General features: G+C 33.3%; 1 protein-coding gene across 15 annotated transcripts in view; it reads right to left on the bottom strand.

Annotated features, from left to right (window-relative positions):
• DMD (dystrophin) overlaps positions 1 to 25,133 on the bottom strand; it is a 2,162,139-nt gene that overhangs the window by 1,193,074 nt on the left and 943,932 nt on the right. For all 15 annotated transcript variants that reach the window (XM_077887780.1, XM_077887782.1, XM_077887777.1 and 12 more), the window contains 5 exons: positions 24,181 to 24,351; positions 10,454 to 10,576; positions 7,899 to 8,036; positions 4,992 to 5,144; positions 3,945 to 4,127 (listed from right to left, as the gene is read on the bottom strand). In XM_077887780.1, coding sequence (XP_077743906.1) covers positions 3,945 to 4,127; positions 4,992 to 5,144; positions 7,899 to 8,036; positions 10,454 to 10,576; positions 24,181 to 24,351 — 768 coding nt within the window. The remainder of the gene's footprint in view (positions 1 to 3,944; positions 4,128 to 4,991; positions 5,145 to 7,898; positions 8,037 to 10,453; positions 10,577 to 24,180; positions 24,352 to 25,133) is intronic.

Genomic DNA, 25,133 nt, shown 5'->3' with positions numbered 1-25,133 from the left:
CTCCAATTATGTAAAAAAATTTAAACACTTATTTTAATGTCCTTTTCTGATTGTTCTCTTATCTCTAATTTCCTCAGATGTGCATTCTCTTTTTATTTTTTGGCATCTGTTAACATCATCCATTAAAAGAATTTTTTCATATCCATTGTAATTTTAGTCTGTGAGCTTATTTTGCTTAGGAGTTCCACATGAGCCCTAGATTGTGGGGGTACTTTCTTTGTGTAATTTTTGGCTGCATTTTCTTGGGTTCTGGGATATTAACTTTCAAATGCTACAATTATGCTTAATAAAAATTACACATAATTTTCTATTAATAAATTTTCAAAGCCTTTGGGTTTTCTTATCTCTTTTTCTACTTTTCTGTAGGAGATAAGAACTTAGAGAACTATTGACATGTTTATAGGGAATTATGTCTACTTTGGTAGAATCACCAGCTTTGCACAAAATTTTCTGCAAGTACCTTGTGACTCTAGATACAACTACCTGTTCAAGGATGATGGAATCTAATTTGTAATCTATCTGTTGATAAATACATTTATCTGTTGTGAATAACATTATCAATCTATGGTATATGCTGAATCTAATCATCTTAACAGCCTATAAAGACATAAAATTTTTTTAAAAATGTCTCTTTTCCAGTGTTCTATACAGAAATAAGAAGGAAAAACCTGAATTCACTGAGTCTCTATAATACAGCAGGTGTTTTACAAATACTACCACATTTCATTATCACCAATGTCCATATTCTCATTGTACAGATAAGGGAAATCAGGCCAAAAGATATTTATTTATTCATGAGCAGACCTAGGAACCAGGATTGTCATTCTAGGCTGTTCATCCCAGGGAGCACCCTTTGTATGAGACCTCACAGGTGTTATAAAACAACCTACAGAAAAATTCCTTATGTTCAGTCTACAATCATTGTTTGGTCTCCACTGATCAGCCAGGTCTGCAAGCCAATAGGAAGTATAATTAAAAATGTCCTCTATTCCTAACTATAACAGGGGCTCCAAACTGTTGAATACTTAGAGAAAAATTGACCTGCTTCCTCCAAATCTGTTTTCCCTTCTTTGTGGACTCTAGGATTGTCCTGAGGACCATCATTTGGAGATACTCTCTACTCTGCTTTGGTCTGCACTCCCGTCTGGTCCAGGACTGCCTCATGGCTCAAAGTTCCAGAACTTGTCAGAGCTTTATGATTGCCATGTATAGCTCTGACGTGGCCATAATCCCTGACATATACAATTTTGACACTGCTTAGTCCATTTTTAAGCTTTTCTCTCTGAAATGAGGAAAATTAATGTCTCATTTTAAACACAACTCTCAAATGTTAAGCACTTAACAGTACTTTCTGAAATCCTGAACTCTTACTCCTAAGATGTGTAAAACTAACTGAAAATCAGTAAGTCCAAATGAAGTCTAGAATTTACATCTAGAAAGAATAGAAAGGGAAAACTGGGAGAATGAAAGATAAGAGAAAGAGAGAAGGGGTACCAGGGGGAGGTAAAGAATACTGCAGTTATGACCACCTGTGCTGCATCAGCCTTACCATTCCAAACATAACTTTTGGTTAAGCTGTTCACTTGTGGCTTCATTGTACGATAATTGGGAAAGATGACATTAATCAGGTTGGTAGATATGTGAAATCAGTTTTTCAGTATATATTAGTAATCAGTGGAATAAAAAGATACATCTTGGATCGATCTATCATCTATCTATCTATCTATCTATCTATCTATCTATCTATCTATCTATATTCTTTTAGACCTAATTAAAATTCAAAGCCAAATATAATTGTAATATTGATTGTTCTTCATACATATTGTTATTCCTTCTGTTATCACAAAACCCAGAGTTCACATGAAAAAGATATTTCCGGGGTGCCTGTGTGGCCGAGTCAGTTAAGCGTCTAACTTTGGCTCAAGTCATGATCTCAGGGTCCTGGGATGGAGCCCCCATCAGGATCCATGCTCAGCAGGGAGTCTACTTTTCCCTCTTTGTCTCCCTCTGCTCATCACTTTACTTGTTCTCACACACTCCCTCTCTCTCTCTCTTTCTCAAATAAATAAATAAAATTAAAAAAAAAATATGTTCCCCACTCCAGGCACCTTCTCAACTCTTGTTCTCTCAGACAGAAAATCAAGAAGAAACAGTTTATGCAGAAAATATATCTTAGCATTTTACAATGACTTTTAAAATTTTATGCTGATTTACATGTCCTTGCTTTATTTTACCAATCATCATTATGTTTTACAAATATGTGTTGAGAGCCCCTTATGTATAAGGATGTAACGACATTTTAAGTGGATGCTTTGTGGAGATTTTTGATCCTGTGTCCATTTAACTATAAAATTTAATAACTTACCTTGACCAGCTTGTAAAGAAATCTAATCCTGCATCTAGGATGTGTCAAGATATGGGGAAAATTGGAATGGAGAAATTAGTTAGTAGTCATATAAATCAAAGCAAGGGACTTCTCCCTGAATGATCTATTAAATTCAGTGAAAATATTTTACTTGAATTTTCTTTATGGTTGCCTTAATCTTTCAATTTATTTTGTATCCACAGACACAGGCTTTCTGTTAGTGTAGGCTTCAGTGATTTATGACATATTATGTTCATAACATCTAATAGGAAGGATAATAGGCTGAAATGTGCAATCAGCTGGAATTGGACTTCAAATGTAATATAGTCTCAATATATTATATTACTTTTTCCAACTTTTCAGAATATTCACCTGCTATTAAATTTTAGGGCCCTGGATTTCATCGAAAACAGTGTATTCATGGATTTTTCTAATGTTTTGTAAAAAGAAGAAACAATAATATGTGGCATATTTTCCCTTGTTTAATAAGCAGCATAGCACAATTATATGCTAATAAAATCTTTGCTAAGGCATATTTTTAAAATACCACATATTAAATGGAATCAACAATATCACATAAGAAATTCCCCCAAAATGTCTCATTTGAAAGTTGAAACAAATGAAATTGTCATTTACATAGGTCAAAAACTATTGAATATTTCTGTTGGTTTCATATGATTCAACTTAACATAATAAGAAATCCATATTTCCCAGACTTTAACATGCTTTTTTGTGAGAAGCACTATTTTTACATAATTACATAGAAGTAACCATTCCTCTTCACTTTATGATATTTTAGAATAGGAACAAAAAATGTATTTGTTAGAAAAATCCTATGGTTCATACCCTAGTACAAATAAACAGCTAAAAAGACCAAACTTAAGATTATGAATTGCCTTTTTAAGGAGAAAATCACCAAATTTCCATCCAGTTGTTTGAAAGAAGAACAGTTGTTCCTTTTCCCTTTGGCTTGTAATATTTCAGTGGTCACAATGTTTGATATTTTTCAATCTGCTCTCACTTGTAAACCATCTTACTAGGCATCCAGTTCTAAAAGCTTTTTAACCCATTATGTAGCTAAGCCAGATACGAGGACTAAACTACTATTAAGTCAATGAGATAAGGTCCTTACGCAATTTGATATAAGAAGATGTCTCACAAAAGATTTATTATTTACCATGTATACATTAAGAAAGTAAAATTAGCATGGGATGGTCTCAGAAAAGCAATACATATTTTTGGATTAGACACTGAAGTAATGTAAATGTATGATCAATTGACAAATTCACATTGCCAATGTTATGAAAAAAATGATGTGGCAAAACAAATTAAGATGCAGTTTTCATTTCTGATAAAGGGGCTGTTCCTTATGTGCTTAATTTATTGTGTTTTTAATCTGAAAAATTAGCCACTAGTGTTGCAGAAGCCCAAAGTGAGGGGAAACTGCTCACTTTCAGAATACATACTAGAAGTCTGAAATTGTACCCAGTTGTTTTTGTTTTTTCCGTTTGTTAGTAGGCCTCTGTTATTAGGGTAGTAGTTGCAAACACATAACGTGGGTTTGCCAGTAACAACTCACAATTTGTGCAAAGTTGAGTCTTCGAAACTGAGCAAATTTGCTCTCAATTTCCCGCCAGCGCTTGCTGAGCTGGATCTGAGTTGGCTCCACTGCCATTGCGGCCCCATCCTCAGACAAGCCCTCAGCTTGCCTACGCACTGCATTCAGCTCCTCTTTCTTCTTCTGCAATTCACGATCAATTTCCTATTGAGCAAAATCAATACAGGGCCCAGGGCAGTTAGCTAACCACATCAACCAACCTGCAAGCAGCACATACTTCTCTCAGAAATTTCAAAGGCTGTTGTCATTTTATTGTCATGTTCCATAATTTACAAATATGGAAGCCATCACTGTCATCTTCACCCAAGAATCCAAATGTTATTTCAGTTATCCTGTGAATGCTCAGTTTGAGATATTCTAGTTAAGAAAATATTTAAATTCATCTAACATTTTTCTTTCTTCTCAATTCCTTTGGTGTTTTGGGGGCTGACCCAAATTGGAGTGACTACTCATTATTTATTAGGGACCATCCACATAGAATATAATTTAGAGGGTAAGTGGTTATTTATTTTCTTGTTAAAGTTTTGAGGAACTCAACAGAGAATGAAGCAAAATAAAAAGTGTAAAATAATAACAGAAAAACACATCTTCGGACAATATGCAAATCAATCTATAGAGATTTGACACTGATGTGTGAAGATGCTCTGATGAAATGAATGTGCTAACATGAGAAAGAAGTCGTCCACAGACCGATAAGTCATTTGTTCATCTGGAACAAAGATACACAAAGTCAATTACAATTTTACCAGAAAACATACGACATTTCTTAATTCATTTTACATTGTCTAGAAAGAAAACATTTTATTCATTCCACATTATGTCAATTAAAAAACACTTAATACAATACATTTACCATAACAAAACACAATACAAGGAAATGCAGCAAATCAGAACGCTAAAAGAGGAAACAATAACATCAACCATTTTAAATACGATCCACACATGTTAAGGTAAAGAAATTAAACTGTAGCAATAAAATCTAGTATTGACATTCTAAAACAACATTACCTTTATTTTCCTTTCATCTCTGGGTTCAGGTAGGCTGGCTAATTTTTTTTCAATGTCATCCAAGCATTTCAGGAGATCATCAGCCTGCCTCTTGTACTGATACCACTGGTGAGAAATTTCTAGAGCCTTTTTTCTTCTTTGAGACCTCAAATCCTGTTCATGGTGCAGATATTATTAAAATATCAATATATATGTAAAGTACACTTCTGGCTGTAGTTATTTACAAATAATGAATCCCTCATCTCCTTGTACAGCTTCACTTAAATTCACATTCTTAAATGCTAGGTATACAAATAGATGACGAAATTAGGTATTTATGTGGCAGGATCTATTGACACAAAGCTAAGAAAACTAGACAACCCACTTAAAGTATATCTCCTCCTGGCATGTTCAAATTTGTTTAGAAATCTTGTCATATTTAATTGACTAAATGAGTCAACTAAATTATCGTGTAGTATCTGTGAAATACTTTAGTATATGAATACAAATGAATTAGCTAGATACTTGCACAAATTTAATGAGTTTGTACTTGACTTTTATAATAGATACAAATTCTAAAAATTTGTATCTTCAGCCCTGGGTTTATCAACAAAATTCTAAGTTTACATAGCCAAGAAACTACATTCATGCTTTTAGCAGTCCCTGTAAACATGTTTCATAGGTGTGAATATTTTGTGATTAGAAATATAAAACCATCTTAGTTATCATATAAATTGTTTTGAGCTATACATGTGGAAGTACGAAAGATATCTATCTGTGACTGTACAGGAAAATGACAACTATTATAAAAATGCTCTTTCTTTTGAGGCTTCCATGGTCAGCTTTCTCTTATTATATCAAATCGTGTTCCAAATGCAAATGATGAATTAGTTTAAAAGGAAAAGGGAAAGTGCATGGTTTCCAATCAACGAGATGAGATAAATAAGGGCAACTGCTTAATAAATCAACAAAGGGGGGAAATTAATCATCTTGCTCCTTACAAGCACACCCAATGTCTTCCCCCCGATCAATAGAATTTGTTGTAATGCCATTTTATGATAACACAAGGGAATGTAAGAGCTCAGAATACAGCTTTCATTTCTTCAGAACAGTAGTAATTAGGGTTTCATGTACAGATTTAACTGGAGCAAAAGAAAATAATGAATATCAAAGAACTGCTGAAATATTCATTGTTTTGGAAAGTTCTGACCTTCTTTGAAATATTTCATAAGGACTAGAACTGGAGACACTTGGCAGGTTAATATAGTTACTGAATATGGTGGTGTAGATTAGTTTGGCAAGTGGAGTAGATTTTCATAATCGCTTTTAACATTTATTTGCAAGAATGATATAAATTTCATTCCCCATTTTGTTCAAAATTGAGGATGTAAAATTTACTGCAGTTTACATTTTTAGTTGAATTTCTAAACCTCCTGTGGAGGTAATAAATGCCTGGGATGAGCCAGATGGAATGCTGCTTTTTTCAAAGGTACCAAGATAAAGCCACGTGAATGAGCGCTGAGCCATGTCTTATTCGTGACACAACTCACATCTCTGCCAAGAGAAAGGGCTTGTGGTCATAAAATCTGAAACTCCTTTCATTTCCTAAGCACAAGGTGATGCATAATATGTGAAGATATTTAGAGACATTATATAGATTCCTTTAGAGATATGCCAGATAACCATTAAACACTGCTGTTCAGTAGGACACATATCATATGACCACTGTAGACACTTCGGAAAGCCTGGTCACAGTGGGAAGTGTGTGAATTACACAGCTTTCTGATTTTCTGAGCACATTATGGCTTGCTCTTGCACTCCCTCAAGGAAGAGGCCTTTTCTATTTACTATATTTATCAGCAGTTACCTCCAGAACACCTGCTGGCCAATTAGACTTTCCTTGTGGATTCCTTGCAGGCACAATATTGTGTAATTACATTCTCAGCAGTGTTTATTTGGTTGTCTGACTATATGGGGAAAGGTTTTATACTCTTATTTGCATACAGAAAGCAGACTTCATCCACCTACTAGGTGGATCTACCCACATAGCTACACAGCTCTCCAAGAGTGATTTACAATGAAAAGCTTGGCAATTAACAGTATTAGAAAATCAGCCATGCATGCCAATAGGGAATATTGGAAAGCACAATAAAAATAACAAAAGGTTATTTCACAAAACTCTTTACATGTTCAGTGTCATGTCAAGAACATCCTAAATATTATTACAGAAAAATCAACACTATTCTGTTCTTCCTGCACATAACCAGATGAGTCACATGGGTGCTTGAGTCTATACACTACCGCTGCTTAATACAAGAGTGCCAGTTCTTCTTCAAGGACATTAAGATTATTTTTGAGGATTCCTATATAAATGAGATTAGACTCTGTAGATGTTTAGCTAGTTGCAAAGAGTGACTCTCTTAAAGGAAAAATGAAGGCAATTGAAAAAAAAAATAAGTAGAATCCCAGGCCTTATTCTTTTTTAAATCCCAGGCCTTATTAAACAAATATTCAATTACCAAAAAACTGGACCTCCTCTAGATAAAATCAATAAAATATAGGCAGCAGAAAACCCACAAAAATATAAATTGGTTATTCTGGCATTTAAGCAGATCTTTCATGACAAATGTAAATAAGTAAAAATAAACTATATTAGAAAATTAAATGTATAAACACTATGAGGGATGCATTATAATATTTTTCAAGCACTACTCAGTCAAAAAAAACCCCAATTTTTTAAGCAACACATCTCTCAAAATCAAAGACATCACTCAAAAACGTTAAATAAAGCACACACATTGAACAGGAAAAAAATGTATTTTCTGGCGACTAAGATTCTTAAGCAGCTTTTATTTATGCATAATATAGTTTACCTTACATATGAAAAAAAACCACAGGCAAGGTATATTATAATTTTAGCTCTAATACCTTGAGAGCATTATGTTTTGTCTGTAACAGCTGTTGTTTTATCTTTATTTCCTCTCGCTTTCTCTCATCTGTGATTCTTTGTTGTAAGTTGTCTCCTCTTTGCAACAATTCTTTTACAGTACCCTCATTGTCTTCACTCTGATTAAAAACAACAAGTACAGTCTTCATTTTGGTTTTTAAAAAGCTGTACATCATTAACAAGAGATAATAAAACACGTTATTTAAACACAAAAAAAATCCAATTTAAGACTTTCGGGAATGTTGTTCTAAGATACTGGGCTCATACTTTTCCTTTTATATGGTTTATTTGAGTTTTGTAAAGAAGGATCTAGGAAGAATATCATCCAGTTCAAAAGGATATACCTGATTGGGGGGGGGCATATGTAGGAAGATAGACTTGTAAGGTACTTCATCATTTCAGACAAGGCATCAAATGGTGTGAAGCATTCTTCTGGCTTTGAGTTTTGGTAGATTTTCAGAAATTAAAGAAGTTTGGAGACATGAACTAAACATGTCATTTACAATGTTAACTAACCCATGCAGAAATATGGATGTGGATGTATGTCAGATGGCAATGATCCTTAATGGTTTAAACACACTCACTCCTAAGTAAACATTTTAAATGTACATAAATTTCTATCTAATAATCTACTTTAAATAGCCTATATGTCCAAATTTAGGACGAATATTAGGACATTAGTACAAAATGATGTATTCAAGTGTTGCCAAAAATTGCAACTAGTTTCTAAAAATATGTCATATATACAAGCTGTTTTTAAATGCAATCAAATAAGTATAAAATATAGATTAGGAAAATTACTTGAAAAAATTTTGGTATGCATTCAGGTTCTTAAACTTCAAGAAGAATATTTTTATTTACTTTGATATAAAACTATTTGAATAAGTGCCAGTATAATATGGTAGCATATGTGTGACCAGGTGATTTTTCACTTCTCGTTTCCCATCTTTCTTTCAACTCAGTATATGAAAACTTTCTTTTGAGAAGATTCACCCTGCAGTGGTACTCAAGGTACTCTGATAAGCTAAGAAGAGTAAATGTTAGATGGTTTTTAAAAAGTCACATATACGTTAGATGTTTTTTAAAAAGTCACATGTATTTGCATGTAACAATTCCTGGTACTTGAATGCTACCTATCTAAATCTGCAATGCATATTTAAACTGCAAAATGTAACAGAAGATTGATTTATTTTTTCAGAGGAATGATATTTTTATCAGAGGTTTGTGAATTACTAGTGTAATAAAATAATATAGACATATGTTTATAATCTGTGAAAGACTTTATTTTAGAAAGTCTTTCCTTTTTTGTCTTTCCTTTCCTAGGGCTGAGGGAAAAAACAAACAACCAACCGAACAAACAAAACCCCAAAAAAACAAAGAAACCCACTTTGCTTCTTCCACTACAGCAGGTAAGGGCTATAGGGCAGAGTTGGTGAATAGCCCAAGAGGTGAACAGGACTCTCTCACCTCAGTGCCCTCCTGATTTCTTCTTTGACATGAAGGATAGATAGCTGTAACTCAGTATTTCGGAAAGCCTCTTCTTGGCTTTCTCTTGCAGAGCTGAGTTGGCAAGGCCACCAAGCCCCATACACAGGGGTACTGATTGATTCTGGGAGCTCGGGGAAGTAAGAATTGATACCAGGGCCAACTAAGATTGGTGGAAAATAGTTTTCCTACTGCTTCACATGCCTACCATCTAAAATTCGTATTTTGCCTTTTACTGTCAGTTTAAGGCATTGTCTGAGAAGTCCCTAGTATTGATACAAGTCTGAGAAATCTCAAACAGGATATGTGGAACAGTTAAAAATGCCATATTGGTGATGACTGTGGAAGAGGGAAAAGGAAATTGTGACAAGGACGTGGAAGGAGAAAAAGTGAGCAAAAAGGGTGTGATGGAGAAATCTTCAAGCCAGAGAGAAATGTAACAGACATTTTGAAATTAATCAGGGTTGAAGGAGAATGTTATGAGTTTGGGAGCAGCCCAGATAGTTATGTTTCTTTACTCCCATGAAATAAGCAGCATTAATTTATACACATTTTAGACATCTAGTGTACTATTTAATCAACTTTTTTGTGAAAACCACTTTGTGGTAAACTTTAAAAAATACTTTTTCTATTTTGTTTAATACCCCTTCTCTGAAATAAACATTCTATTACACAAATCAAGGCTGACACAAAACATCATCCATCCTCAATGGCTGAGTTTCTTATTAAATTTCCAATTTATTTTCTAATTTAACTCTTCCCCTCCCCATTACATTTTGTCCTCTGAGTTTGAAAATAGCAGGTCAAAGCAAAACTGTGGAACTACTTATTAGGATCTGCAAGTGCTCCTATGTGACCATACCACAGTAATTTGGCATTCATAATAAAAGTTCAACAAGAATATTTTGCAATTGTAATAAATCATTAGAATCACAAAATGTGCAAGGAATGCACTGAGAATTTAGTTGGAGACTTGAGTTATCTAATTTCCTTCCAAATATTTATTCATTTCACTCCTAGTTCATTCACACTTTTATCACAACCAATTTACCATATCTTTATTGAAGTCTTCCTCTTTCAGATTCACCCCCTGCTGAATTTCAGCCTCCAGTGGTTCAAGCAATTTTTGTATATCTGAGTTAAACTGCTCCAATTCCTTCAAAGGAATGGAGGCCTAAAAAAAAAGATAGTGCTAATTTAAATCAAAATTACTTTTTATTAGAAACATAAACCCAAAAAATTACATTTGTTCAAACTCCTGTTGCTAAACTAATGACATGCATTTATGTTTCCATATTATATTTTATGAAAGCTTTGAAATACAACTGGGAAAGTACCTGAGGATGCAAATAAAGACAAACATTTAACATCATCAGAGCTGAACATCCATGCAAGATAATGAAATTTGTCATTCTCTTCTTTCAACAAAAGTCCATTTCCATATAGTTGATTGAGCTAATTGTTAATATTCTAAAGTTGAATTTGATCTTATTTAAAATATTCTGATATAAATACCATTTGTGTAAATATGTCTTATCTGAAACTGCCTCATTCATCAAGTAATAGTAACCTTAGGTAGAAATGCAGAATTGTCTCCTTCTCCTCAGAAAAACTACATGGCAATCTGCTCCGATATTTTAAATGACATTTTTAGCATGGAAAATTTGACAGGTGTGCTCTCATAAGACAAACAATGCCATGAGCTTGCCTTAGGAATACTTCATTTGGTAGCACACATACAAAAAAATCAAGTGAATAAACCCAAAATATTTCACATAAAAAATCTGAATATGTGTTTTCCAACCTTACAAATATCACAGTTTCTTTGATTTTGAAATTCATATTGACCATAGTCTCAAAAACCTCTTTTTTTCTATAAAAGACACTTGAAGAGGAGTGATCAATAAAAATACATTGCAATTTAAATATATATTCAAAAGAGTAGGCAAGATTTAATTATCAAAGTTTAAATTGTTAATAAATATTGATGCTATTGATCTTTACCCTTTATTCAATTTCTTTGCATTAAAACACTAAAAATATTTTATACCTGACAGCTTCTGAAAAGTCATAGATGACATATAGAAATCTTATTTTCTTACAGAGCTAAACATTTCCCCATTTGTAAAACCAATTCAGGAACAACCCCCAGTGTCTTATGCCAGGATGACTGCATGCATAAAGTCTGGTCCCCACCTATGGTTCCCCATCACATTCCAACAGTCACAGTCTTACTCTTTCTTTATCAAACGGCATCTCCTAGAGGATCATAAAGATAAATGTTCAAGGAAAATATCTACTAATGAAGAAGTGAATAATCAAATGCTATTCATGAAAACATGATTTGCACACACAACATGAATATACACATATCTGCCAGGCCCTTTTATACACATGAGGAAGAATATATGGGCTCTTTCTAAAAAAGTGACTTATTTTCAGTATTATTTTTAAATCTGAATGAACATTTGCCATTTGGAACATCATAGCAGGTTCTGGAACTGGTACAGAATGGTAGTATTATAAATATGCTTAAGGGATGCTTCTGCTGTTGTATTATAAACATACTTCTACACTTTTAAAACATATTACTCAAAGTATTACAAAAGCAAAAGATGAACAAACTTTCAAATCATAACTAAGCAATATTAATTTGATACTATTTTGTGTTATTGAATTGCTCACATTTGCTAATATTTAATTAGAGCAACTGCACTATTCTACATAATTATGTGAAAAAACACTGATAGGTATTTTTAAAATAACTTTGAGTGCTGAGGTGTCAAAATAACATGGGTCCATTCTGGGGCAGATTTATCTTACTCCTATGTGTGCTTTCTCTCTAGCTCACCCTCTCTCTCCACATAATCAAATAGAGAGTAATTTCAAAGACTCAGAACTTGGGCCTCAATGTATCTTTATCAATACTCCTTGCCTAATGCATTGTATTATCTTCCCAATTTAACTATAACTTTCACAATATCTCCCAGATATTCATCTTTAGCTGGGATCTCACTTTTGAATTTTAATATAGACTCTCCAAAAACCAGCCAATTTCTCACTTAAGGTTCAACATGTCTAGAAATGAACTCATTGTCTTTTCCCTAAAGCTGCTGGCAACACCAACTTCCCTAGTTCTGTAAATAGAAAATAATTTTTTATCAGTCATCCAGTCTTAGCATGTGAGTCATGTTATTTTTCAACACTTCACTCTAATATCTAATCAAATCAAATCATTGTGCATTCATTCACCATGATCTACTTGCTTTCTATTCCCAGAGATATCATCTCTTATACTCCTTACACAGGAGTTATGGCAATAACCTCCTTACCGGAGTATAATCTCCTCATGTCCCAGTTCCATCCTTTGCTCTGTGATCAGGTCAATATATTCCAAAAACATGACCTTCATGAAGGTATTTCTCTAGTAAACTAGTTCAAGTAAAGTCCAAACTCCAGCACAATAGTCAAGGCTTCCCCTGACATTGCCCCAAGGACCTTTCCAGCCTTATTAAAGTACTCCTAATATCAACCTTTCTTATAGGCCTTTTGGTGAACTCTGGGTATGACCCCCTTCTTGGCCTTTAGGATGTTTTATAATCTTCTGGTGAAGACCCTAAGCTCCTTCATGAGAATGCTGAGATTGAATCAGGGCTCCACCATTTAGTAGTGGGGGGACCTTGGACAAGTTATGTGTCCTCCTTGAGTTCCAGTTTCTTGATTTGTAACATTAAGATAAGAAGAGTATCTACTTCATAGGGCTGTTATGAGAATCAAATATAGTTAGAATGTTGTCTGAGATACAATAAATGCTTAATAAATATGGGTTATTATTTTCTCCCCAAATCTTATGTATCCATATTACATACAGAAACGGCTCAATAAATATTGACTCTTACTGTTTCCTCTCAAAACTGTACCTATCCATTGACTCCATTAAAAGATCTTTCGAAAACATATGGTTTATAAAGGATAAAATAAATGCTTGTTGACATAGCATTTCTATTTTACCAAGGTAACTGACAAAATCATTAAGTTCTAATGGTGAGGATGGAGAAACTGAGACTAAGTTTGGTAACATTCAATCATTCTGAACAACATAACTTGTTGATTAATTAATCTGTATTGATGCAGAGGGTAGTTTCGTAGAGGGTGTCAAAGGGCTTTGTATTTGTTCAGCTCTGTGCAGTATTTTCATCAGTAATTATTTGAAGACACAAAAAGCATGTAAAAAACATGCAATGAGAAGGATGAGTTCCATGAATATCCCATAAAAATAAGGGATTTTTCAGTCTTGTTCAACCTGGAGTCATTCCTGGTACATAGGAGGCACTCATAAATGAATATCGCCTAAGTAAAGGAATGACTATTCATGAGGTAGTAGAATAAATATTTCAAGGAGCTCTTGAAAGATCTAGAATTTTAAACAACACAACTTCTAGGGTATAAAATCAAAAAGACCTAATTGGCCAAATGCTAGAAACAATGATACCACAAAGTACAAAAATCAGTATAAGCAGATACAAATAGCTTTTAGGAAATACTACTACAGAACAATTAACTAAGTAATTTGAACTTAGATTTTATTAGTAGTATATGTAGGGTCCAGATTTCCTGATCAAAGATTATCATGCATTTGTTTAAAAAGGCCATTACATAGTTTAGCGAATTGAATAACTTGAATCAATGGGTAGAAATTACTTGGAGCCTGAATTTTAGTTCAATACAAGAATAACTGATTAGTGCTATGTTTCTTTTTTTTCTTTTTAAAAGCACTAATTTTAAAGTAGTGAGTTTCCCATTGCTGAAAATATACAGAGGCAGGATGATGATGTATTAGGGTATATGTTACACTTTTCACATGAATACTTCCCCCAAAATTTATCAACTTATAGTAAATTCTCTGAATTCAAAGTTTTAAAAAAAATCTGTAGTAATGCAGCTAGAGAGAAATATAATGCAAATCATATATGTAATTTTAAATGTTCTAGATGCCATACTAAAAAGTAAAAAGAAATGGATGAAATTAATAATAATAATTTTTATTTATCTAATTTCCCAAAATATCATATAAGCCTATAATCAATCTAAAATTAAGAAGATATTTTACATTCACTTTCTCATATTAAGATTTCAAAAACCACTATGTATTTTACACTTCTTAATTTGGAGTAGCCACATTTCAAATGTTCAATAGCCATATGTGGTTCATGGTTACCTTTTTAGTCTGTACAGATCAATAGCAATTATTAGAACTATGACTTTGAAAAGAACAAATAGTTCATTATTAGGTTGAAATATATCACAAGAGCAATATCTTACTAATGAAAGTCAAGATGCTGAAATTTTAGTTAAGAAATTTTAGTGGATTTAGACAATTCTTATAATTTCCATCTCACTCACTAGCATTCAGATATGTTCTCTGAGAGGAATTTTCTAGAAGCCGTCTGGGGATAGGAAAACTTATGGCAATGGGTTCCACATGTTCTAGAAGGAGTCTCTATTCTTCATTTAATGTGTAACTCTACTTTCTGCTGCAGTATCTCTTATATATTTGAATATAATGTTTTTCATTTTCAATGGTTTATGCTTTGTCTCACCACATTTTTAATCCCTGAAGTTTGGAATATATCTTATATACTCTATTTTCTATAGCAAATATAGCTCTTTTTTTGTATAGAAAAGGTACTTACTATATCAACTACCAGTTTTAGAACATCCAATGTATTAATTGAATTAACTAAGTTGTGACCAATTTTGCAAACAAAATAACCATAAGTATTCAAACCCAATTATTCTGGCTATACTATTAGCTGGATAAGACAAGCCATTTGACATTCACGATATTAAAACTCTTTGTTCAGATCCAAGGAGTTGGGAAAATTTTAATGCTTCCTTAATAATTCACTGGTTTACCTTTAGGCCATAACAATTCTAATACAGAACGTACTTCTCTGACCAATTAGTTTTATATATCATTCCTTGGTCTTTGTTATCTTTAATTTAGAATTATTATAAAAGTTTATAAAATAAATGCATGATAAGCAAGCACTCATAATTTAATAGCTCAGTCTTGAGTCACCAAAGTTTAAAACATATAAAGTATATAACGCCCACTTTTTAAATTCAGAATTATAATAAATTATTTAAAGAAATTGAAAGTAGTGGTGGATAAGTCATCTTAATTATTGTGTAAATTACTTCTAGTGAATTCAAAGAAAATATATGACCACAGAACTAGAATCACAATTAAGTCACACAATGTTAGACAATGCACATAAGATAGGTTTTAGCATACATAGAAAATAGTCAAACACAGATTATAATATTGTAGGGGAGAGTATAAACCAGGCTTAGGTTTTACACAATTTAATTTTTTACTTACCTTTTCATCTTAACAGCTTTAACATGACTGTGTAGTCATACAAAATACAAATAAAGTAAGACATAGGAAAGTTTAATAAACAGATAGATAAACGGACACAAAAGAAAGAAGAGACAGAGAAACTGAGAAAGACAACACTTTGTTTTCCTTGATTTTTTAATGTTTCAGATTGCTTAACAGCTATTAGTTGTGCTTTGCTGTATGATTTAGGATTAATGAAATTTAAGGCTTTGTTAAAGTCTTAGCATTTAAGGTGACTTATATAACAAGTTAACAAACAATAACACACTGAAAAAGGCAAAATCAATTACAAATTGATTCATTGTAAATTGGAAGCATTCAAATTACTCAGATACACTTTATAATTTTTAAATTGTAACCTTATTTTTAGTTAAATATTACTTCTAACGTGCATAGATACACTAACATAATAATGACTGTGTTTACACAGACAGCAAAGTAAACATTTGTTAAAATAGACTATGTAATCTCAATAATCATGATAAATGGCCACTACATTCAAATAACACTAATATCTAAATTGAAACTAAATAATCCAAGTGCTACAGATTGCTTTAAAAATGCTTTGAATCAGTCTCCTCTTTGCATTCTGCAGCTTTGAAAATTTACTTATCATTACAATTTCAGTATAAAAAATAAGATAAATCATGGAAACTAAAAGGAATAAAGTTTTAATGACCAGTAACATCCTGTGATACAGAAAAGACATACCACTTATGTGATATGAAGGGTTATTTCAAATCAAAATATCTGAGAGGAAAGAAAACTTACAAAGAGAAATAAGCATATTAAAGAGACCTATCTAGAATGAAGATAATCACATAGTTTATAGATTCATTCATTCATTCATTCATTCACTTATTTTAAATTCATAAGAGCAAACTCCAGAAAAACATAAGAAATTAATTTTTTAAAATGAAACAAATTGGCTGAAAACAGTGACATTATATTGGCTGGATTCTTTTAATAGCTAGGTGAGGTACTGGCTTATATTTGATGCTTTCAGGATGAAAATGTGAAAATGTGGTAACTTTGCAAACTTGTGAAGTTAATTAAAGGACGTTACCCAGTACATTGGCTTTGAATTGATGAAATTAATCTCATGGTCATACTTTTCAGAATTAGATATAAAATATATTGGTCGGTTAAGATATATTAGTGGTAAAAGAATCAGCCCACTGCCTAATTTTTGTTAAATATAACTTGGAGTATTTCTCAACCTCATGATTAAATGAGTTCAGAAGTAGCAGCTGAAACAGAAGAAAGGATCATACTGTAAAAATATATGAGGGAGACAAATAAATTAAGAGCAAAATTACAACACTTTGGACAACTGTATTATTTCTTCCTTTCCTTCCCTCTCTCCCTTCCTCTCTCATTTCTGCTTTCAATTCTTTTTGTTTTTAATACAAAGAAGTGCACTGAAATCATTGCTTTTTAAAGTGAAATTGGACATGTTTATGTTAACATATAACACACCAACAATAAATACCTGCTAATATAAACAGAGGTAATGAAGTATGCTGGGTGTCAGTATGCTGAAGTGGACAAAGCTATGAACCAGGATCTGACATTTTTCTAACCAAGCTAACTGTAAGAACATGGGCAACTCACTGGCTCTCACAGCTCCCTGGAAATATCTGAAAGTCCCTGGTCCAAGGAATGATCACTTTTGCATCCACTGAGAAATGAGTTTTCCTCCTTAAAGGATCACAATCAAGAATCACCAAATAGCTTTATGCATTTTAAATGTCATGCTAATAAGACCCAGTTAGTTCTAGCAAATGACACTGTTCAACAAACTCAATTAACATCTACATTGAAAACATTTGAAATGATTATAAAAAGAGTTTGTTATCAAATTTTCAAGAGAATTAACCTTGAAAAAGAGATAGCAAGTTACAAATGTGAAAAAAACATTGTTAATATAGGAATCCTGTTGCTAATTTCATTTCTTATTTATTCCAGTGAAATAAAACTAGCTGGTATAGTATTACACAGTTGGGGTATTAATTTGTTAATATTATTTGAGAAATGTAATTGTTACATTTTTAGTACTCTACAAATTATGTACTACCTGTAGAACTTTACCAAAGTTTTTAATCTATGTTTTCTGTTATAGTTTCTTTGTAGAAAATTTTACTAAAATGTGCGTGTGTGTATATATATGTGTGTGTACACCTATGTATGTACACATACACACACACACATACACATATACAAACAAGAATAACCACACTAATTAATGGGCCATGTTCTCTACTGTGAGAGGAGGTGTTAAATTAGAAAGACACTATAAAGGGTAAAAAGATCAATATATTTGTATTGATAAACCTGATTACTGAAAATTAGGTATTACTTAAAATTTTCAAATCCAAAAAATCTTACTTGGACATTCTAGGTCACATTTATAAGAGGCATTATTTATTTACCACTGATGTTTAGGAAAGCCAAAACATCTATCTAAACTATCGTTAAAGTATTTATACATTACTTTTCACATATAAAGCCACTATTTAAGATAGATTAGACCCAACCAGATGGGGTTTTTCCTCTGATATATTTTTAATTAAATGAAAAACGCACTGGCTTTCTCAAAGCCCTGTGTGTGTGTGTGTGTGTGTGTGTGTGTGTGTGTGTGTGAATGCACGCATGCGCATGTGTATGAAAGTCTCTGGTCCAAAGAACGATTACTTTTGCATCTGCTAACACTGACTGGAGGTCAAAAACTTGACACTGTAATCATTATAACAACAAAACTATGAATATTTACACATATAATACCAGATTGTCCAAATTTCATGTTATAATTACACTAAATACATATAGTGAAACTGCTACATGAATTTCAAAAGCAATTTTCAGGCCCATTATGGAAATTAAAGAAGATATGATATAAAATATCTAATGGAACATAACTTTTTTCCCCACTGGCACATATATCTTAACAAAGAATTGAACACATAGAAAACAAGTTCACTTTCCTTTTGCTTAGTACCAACTGTAGGACCAATAATTTAACATTTCAGTTCCACAGAAATTTAAATAGTTAAATGATATATTAAGTTTTATAATATTTTATAACAAAGTAATTGCCTATATTAGTAGGACATGACTAGATAAACCTATTTAGTCAACATTACTTTGAAATTAAGTATTATAATGTGGCAAATATATCTTGATGCATATTTTATTCTTGAAACAAGTATGCAGACTTTCATACTCAATGAAACTTGAATCCTGATTCATTTTTCAGCTCACCATCTTTTTGGCCCTCACATATAATAATTTAAGTCTAGGTTAGTTCTCAATGTCTCTAGACCACTGGTTCTCAAAGTGGGTCCCCAGATCTTCAGAATCAATATCACCTAGAAATTTCTTAGACATGCAAATATCAGGCCACAGGCCTACTGAATCATAACCTCTATTAGTGGTGAAGGTGGAGGATAGATAGCAATCTGTGTTTTAACAATTACTCCAAGTACTGAAAGGTTTGAAAGTCGCTGCTCTACTTTATCACTTCCTTTTCATTCCCCAGAGATACTCCTTTATTTGAGGTACTCCATGTTTCTCATCTAGACTATTGCAACAGCTTCCTAATTGGTTTCCCTACTTGCTGTTATTATTCAGCTGAATTCTCTTCACAACCACTGTTGGACTAATCTTTCAACAGTACATTGAAAAAAAAAACATTAAGAACTCCTCATTGCCTACTGAATCAAGCATAAAATATTAGTCTGGTTGTCATGACCTTTTCACACTGTGTCTAATCATCCTTTTCAATTTTATCATCCACAACTAAGCTTCACACTCCATGCTCTACATTTCATATGTAAACTGAATGTACTCTCCATTGAATACTCTATACACTCTTGAGCTTTTTCATAGGTTATCCTGAATTGTTACGTCCTCTATGTTGCTAGAATGGCTGCTAAATTCACTCAGCATACACTCATTCTTGACTCAGTATCTGTGAACATATCTCATTCCACTATTAAACAGTAAGCTCCTTGAATTTATCACACCTTAGCTAGCAATACAGGTACCACAGAAACAAACACTGTGACCTGAAATACTACATGATTGGTAATAAATCATTCATATCAGTCCATTTTCCCAGCCATTCCTTCATTAGTCCTTTAAGATCTACCTCAACTATTATCTCCCAAAATGCAGACACCCCTCTCCAACTTGGCTTCTCAGAAGATGGAGAGGGAGGAGTAGAGCTGCCATAAGGAACAGGACTACATTGTTTATTTCTTCCCTCTATGCATCTGTTTCTTGTCATCTTCTTTTCCTGACAGTACCTTCCTCACCACCATCCTGCTATGTCATCATGTTCAGAAGCTCTAAGACAGAAAGAGTTGAGACATGTTGTCTTTCCCCATTGATTCCATCGACTTTTCCCAAGATTAGGTTACCGCTGACTCATTTTTATAATTCTGATCATCCCCAATAATGCTGCCATTTTCCCAAACTGATTTCATACAGATTAGAAGAGTTTAAACTTTCTTAAAGCGGTGAGATACCACTGATAAATGAAATGGGAAGAGGTAGCATTTCATGCCATTTCCGGGAAAGGCAGAACTTCCTAGTATTTCTTATATTAGTCCACTTGATAAATCTGTAAGGCTGGTCCTTACAATGGAAACAGCAAAGACATCTTCTTGACCCCAGAAGCCAGAAAGAAATTAGCCATTCCTCCATTACCTTTTCTGATCAATTTCTGTCTCAATTCTCAAAATTTGGTCATTCAAGGCTAACATATGATGGAAATAATTATTGATATTAATGATTTTGACCATATTGTATCTATATAATAATATGTAGGGTTTTTAAATGTATGCTTTTACATATCTTCAGTCATTTGATCTTTATCACAATCTTGAGGGTAAGATAAGACAGATACCATCTGACTACTTTTCTAGATAAAAACATGGCTCTGAGAGATCATTACCATGATCACATTCAAAGCAAGGTTTGTGGCATGAAATGAAGAACTTTTCCCTTTAACCACGATATTCCTCATTAATAGTTAAAAGTTACCACTGCAGAGAACTACATCTGATGGACACGTTCTCAACCAAACTAAACTGAGGACCCCACTGCTCATTGCCTTCTGGATTTTGCAATTTCTTGTCATGAACAGTCCTTGCAGGAGACATAAACTTTGTATTCCTCACCAAACAACAAATTCAAGAATTGCTGGTGAGGTTTTTAGGGTTAAATTTTGCTCTACTCAACTGCCCTTCCTAGCTAACCTTTAAAACTATCCTAAAGTTAGTTCTTATACTGAGTCTATTTTCCACCCATATATATTCCCAACCTACCTTTATCACTGTAGATTTTCTCCCAGATTATTCTTCTAAGTAAAACCCGCCCATAGACTCAACCATGTGAGGGCATACTCCAACCCAATTTTACCAAGCAAAAGCCCTACTGTATTAGGAGCTTGACTTTGAGATCAAAAATCACCCTTGAGAATTCCAGCACTTCCATAATTACCCTATTCCATAAGAAAACACACATATAGGTCATTATTTTAGATTTCTTGTTTCATCAGTATAAGATCATTGGACTTTCAAACTTAAGAACTATTAAAGGCTAATCTAACTAATTACTCCTAATTTTAGTTAACCTAAACCAGAATTTTTTTTAATTTTTATTTATTTATGATAGTCACAGAGAGAGAGATAGAGATAGAGAGAGAGAGAGAGAGGCAGAGACATAGGCAGAGGGAGAAGCAGGCTCCATGCACCGGGAACCCGATGTGGGATTCGATCCCGGGTCTCCAGGATTGCATCCTGGGCCAAAGGCAGGCGCCAAACCGCTGCGCCACCCAGGGATCCTAAATCAGAAATTTTACACCAAGTTCTATGGACATAACTTGCATCTCCTGAACCCTACCACAGGAAGGAGAAAGATAAAAGAGTAGAAATCCCCCCATCCAGTAACTTGCCTGCTATCCATTTTATACATTCTTTTCTAAATAATAACTATTGGAGGTGGGATGCTATTTATGTATAAATAAATATAAATTTACAAATATAAAATTTTGTCTACTAATCTAGTTTAACTCCCTTATCTCACAAACACTAAAATGGAATTGAAGAGAAATCACATGTTCTCTTTAATGCTGACAAAGTTAGGCCTGGGATTCAGTCTTTTATGTTCACTGCTCTTCATATTATACTATGTGATTGATGGAATTATTTCATTAATTGAACATCTTTATGAAGATGCAATAGTGTTAAGCATGTCATATGATTTCAATAACTATTTAAGTTTGTGTTCATAAACAGATATATTTAAGTATCTTTTGTATCTCTGTATATTTCTACACTCACTAGCACAATGCAATGAATAAATCAGTAAAATATCAAATAAGCTTTATCTCTAGGTTTTTGGTTTCATTATGATGATAGAGTATAATTATTTCTCAAAGCCCCCAAGTGGGGTCACTATTGTATCCAGTCATTTTTATTATTTTAGAGAAAAAGGAGTACTGTGAAAAGTGACAATGTGATTCTTTTGTTAATTAATCTATAATTGAAAATACTGATTTAAAATCTCTTATGCCCTTCTTCAGTAAGGAAAATGAAAGAAGTGCATTTAGTGGCTCACCTAATGCATGAGGTATGAAAGTAACCAACAACTTTGCACAGAATATAGAATGAAAATTCACAAACTTCTCTTGGCCATGCTAAGTCTGGCAGCTTCTATTGTGGAGGTTGAATTCTAGTCATTTTTCAAGATCTGTAAGTCACAATCTAATGATATAACTTGTCTCAATCTACTGTTGAAAGGATCAGGAAAATAATACCCTGTTTTCTCTTAAATATTCTATAGCTTAGTGATACATATGACAGGAAAGATACAAAACCTAGTAATGAAGTATTAGCATCCATTTTTTAAGATGACTGAAATAGCCTTTGATTGTTTAGGTATTACATACTCTAATGATAATCCCTAGAAGAAAAACAATTGTCTTAAACAGCAGAGTAAATTGTTACCAAAAACAATTATGCTCTGAAAATAAATTTTAGAGCCTTTCAGATATTTTCCAGGTGAGGATGGCTTCCTTAAAATAGTGCATAAATTACAAAGAAGAAGCAATGCATTAAGGTAAGCCCAAACCTTTTTGCTTTGGGAAGGTGAGTTCTGAAGGATAACTATGTTTCATGGGTATAGAGTAGTTGAAATTCATATCACATTTCCATATATTTTAGAAACTCTTTTAAATATGTACTAGTACATATAACAGTGATACATTGGAATGCATTAGAAAATATAGCAATTGTAAATCATGCTATTATTAGGTGTCCATATTATTCTAAATAACTTCCAAACATACTCGCCTATTGTTCCAGGGCTCAACACTTACCTGACATATTACATCATATTTTCTCACAAATATTTCAATAATGTTTTTCTCATTTAAGATTATTTATAGCAATTATCTGCATATGTAAATACATATATTTATTTTACATACATTTTGCATGTGAAAGCATATCATATATATTGAAAAATGTGTCAAACGACATTTTATAAAATTTGGGGTAATTACCTTGCAACTTGACACTCACTCAAAAGAGTTGGATTTATATATTTTTATATATTTTTGCAAGCTACCTATTAGGTAAGATTTTGTCTTCATTAAATGTTACACAAATATAGTGTTACCATGCAAAAGTTCCACATCCCCTGGTTCTTCATTAAATAAATATAAATAGACATATAAAATTACAAAATTAAGATATATAAGCTTTGCAATTATTCGTTTTCATGGCTTGAGCATGTCGCTGTCCCTAATGGGTTTTGTCACAGTAAGTATCGGCAATTAGCAAGAGCAAGTTAAATACACACACTTACAGATATGTGCACAACCAATAAAGAGATACAAATGCCCTAGATCATGCAGGAGATGTACAAGGCCCCATTTTAGATATTTGATCCATATTACACACAAGCAATATTATATTTGGCATAATAAGTCAGTAGTGCTTTCCTTAGATGGATGTCTTTTGTGCTTTTTTTGTTGTTGATGGCCTGCAGCATGCTATTTGTTACTTTGCTGTAGGTTACCCCTGAAAGTACATATGTAAACCAGTACAGAATGCAGTTCTAGAATAGCTGTGACATGAAAAGAAAAATGACAGAGAGAGAGAGACAGGGAGACTGGTGAGGGCTAGTGGGGAGAGATTGACCTCCCATGAGATTCAGTGGTAAAATTTCCTTAAATACATTTTGGCCTTCATTTTCTTTTTGAAAACCTTGCTGTGGGGGTTGCTTGCCCCCTTCAGAGTACTGCGCAACCTTCGCAAGAGATCATTTATCACTAGTTTCCACCTTGGAGCAGATCTTCCTACCTTTCCAGTCTTAATTCTGTGAGAAATGGCTGCAAATCGATGGTTGAGCTCTGAGATTTTGGGCTCTACTACTTTCCTGCAGTGGTCGCCGCGGTTTGCCATCAGGTTTGCTGCTTGGTCACGTGTAGAATCCACCTTTGGACGTATGTCATTCATTTCAGCCTTTAAACGCTATATTCCGTGAGCAAGAGACAGGGCTTGAAGTTAGTAATTAAATGGAAGTTGAGAGAGAGCCAGAGAGTGAGAAAGAGAAAGAAAGAACGAGCACATGCAGAGGTATACAGAGGGAGGAAAAAGCCAACTTCCATAAAATAGAGGAGAAGACTGAGAATGTATGTGATCTTGGGAAAATAGGTTGCCATGCTTGTTTAAGTTTGGTCTATGTTTATTTTTTTTCTGATGCAGGACAAGGGATGTTTTCCTGACTTCTCTATGTCGCCTGCAACAATCATCATATTTTATATTTAGTCTTATTTTATCTTAACTCTACTCAATTTCATGGCTGTAGAACCACCTTAATATGTGTTTAGGAGGAAAGATAGCTGAAGAACAATTTTCTATTCCTTTCCAGGTACTTTTGAGTTTCCCTTTGTTTATCATATTGAGTGTCATGGGGAAAAATGGATTTTCCAACAGATAAGGATTCTGTGTCACAGCCAGAGGGAGTAAGGAAGGTTCTGCCTGACTCAAGGGGTCAGAGAGGGTATAAGTGAAATAAATACCTCAGGTCCTATTATTCCAAAGACCTGAAGGAAATTCTCTGTAAGATGGCATTCCTTAAATACATGTCAAAGGACAAGAAAAAGCAAAATAAGGTATATGCAAAAGGGAGAATATGTTTTGGGGATAGCCTGAAATACATCAACAGTTTTTCATTAAAAAATGCACTATTATCTTTGGAAGATAGCAAGTTTCATTAAAAAAGAAACAAATGAATTGTTTAAACAGAAACT

The sequence above is a fragment of the Canis aureus genome, chromosome X, assembly GCF_053574225.1.
Source record: "Canis aureus isolate CA01 chromosome X, VMU_Caureus_v.1.0, whole genome shotgun sequence".
Lineage (NCBI taxonomy): Eukaryota > Metazoa > Chordata > Mammalia > Carnivora > Canidae > Canis > Canis aureus.
The sequence above is the reverse complement of the archived record's forward strand: the minus strand, read 5'-3'. Positions and strand labels throughout refer to the sequence as shown.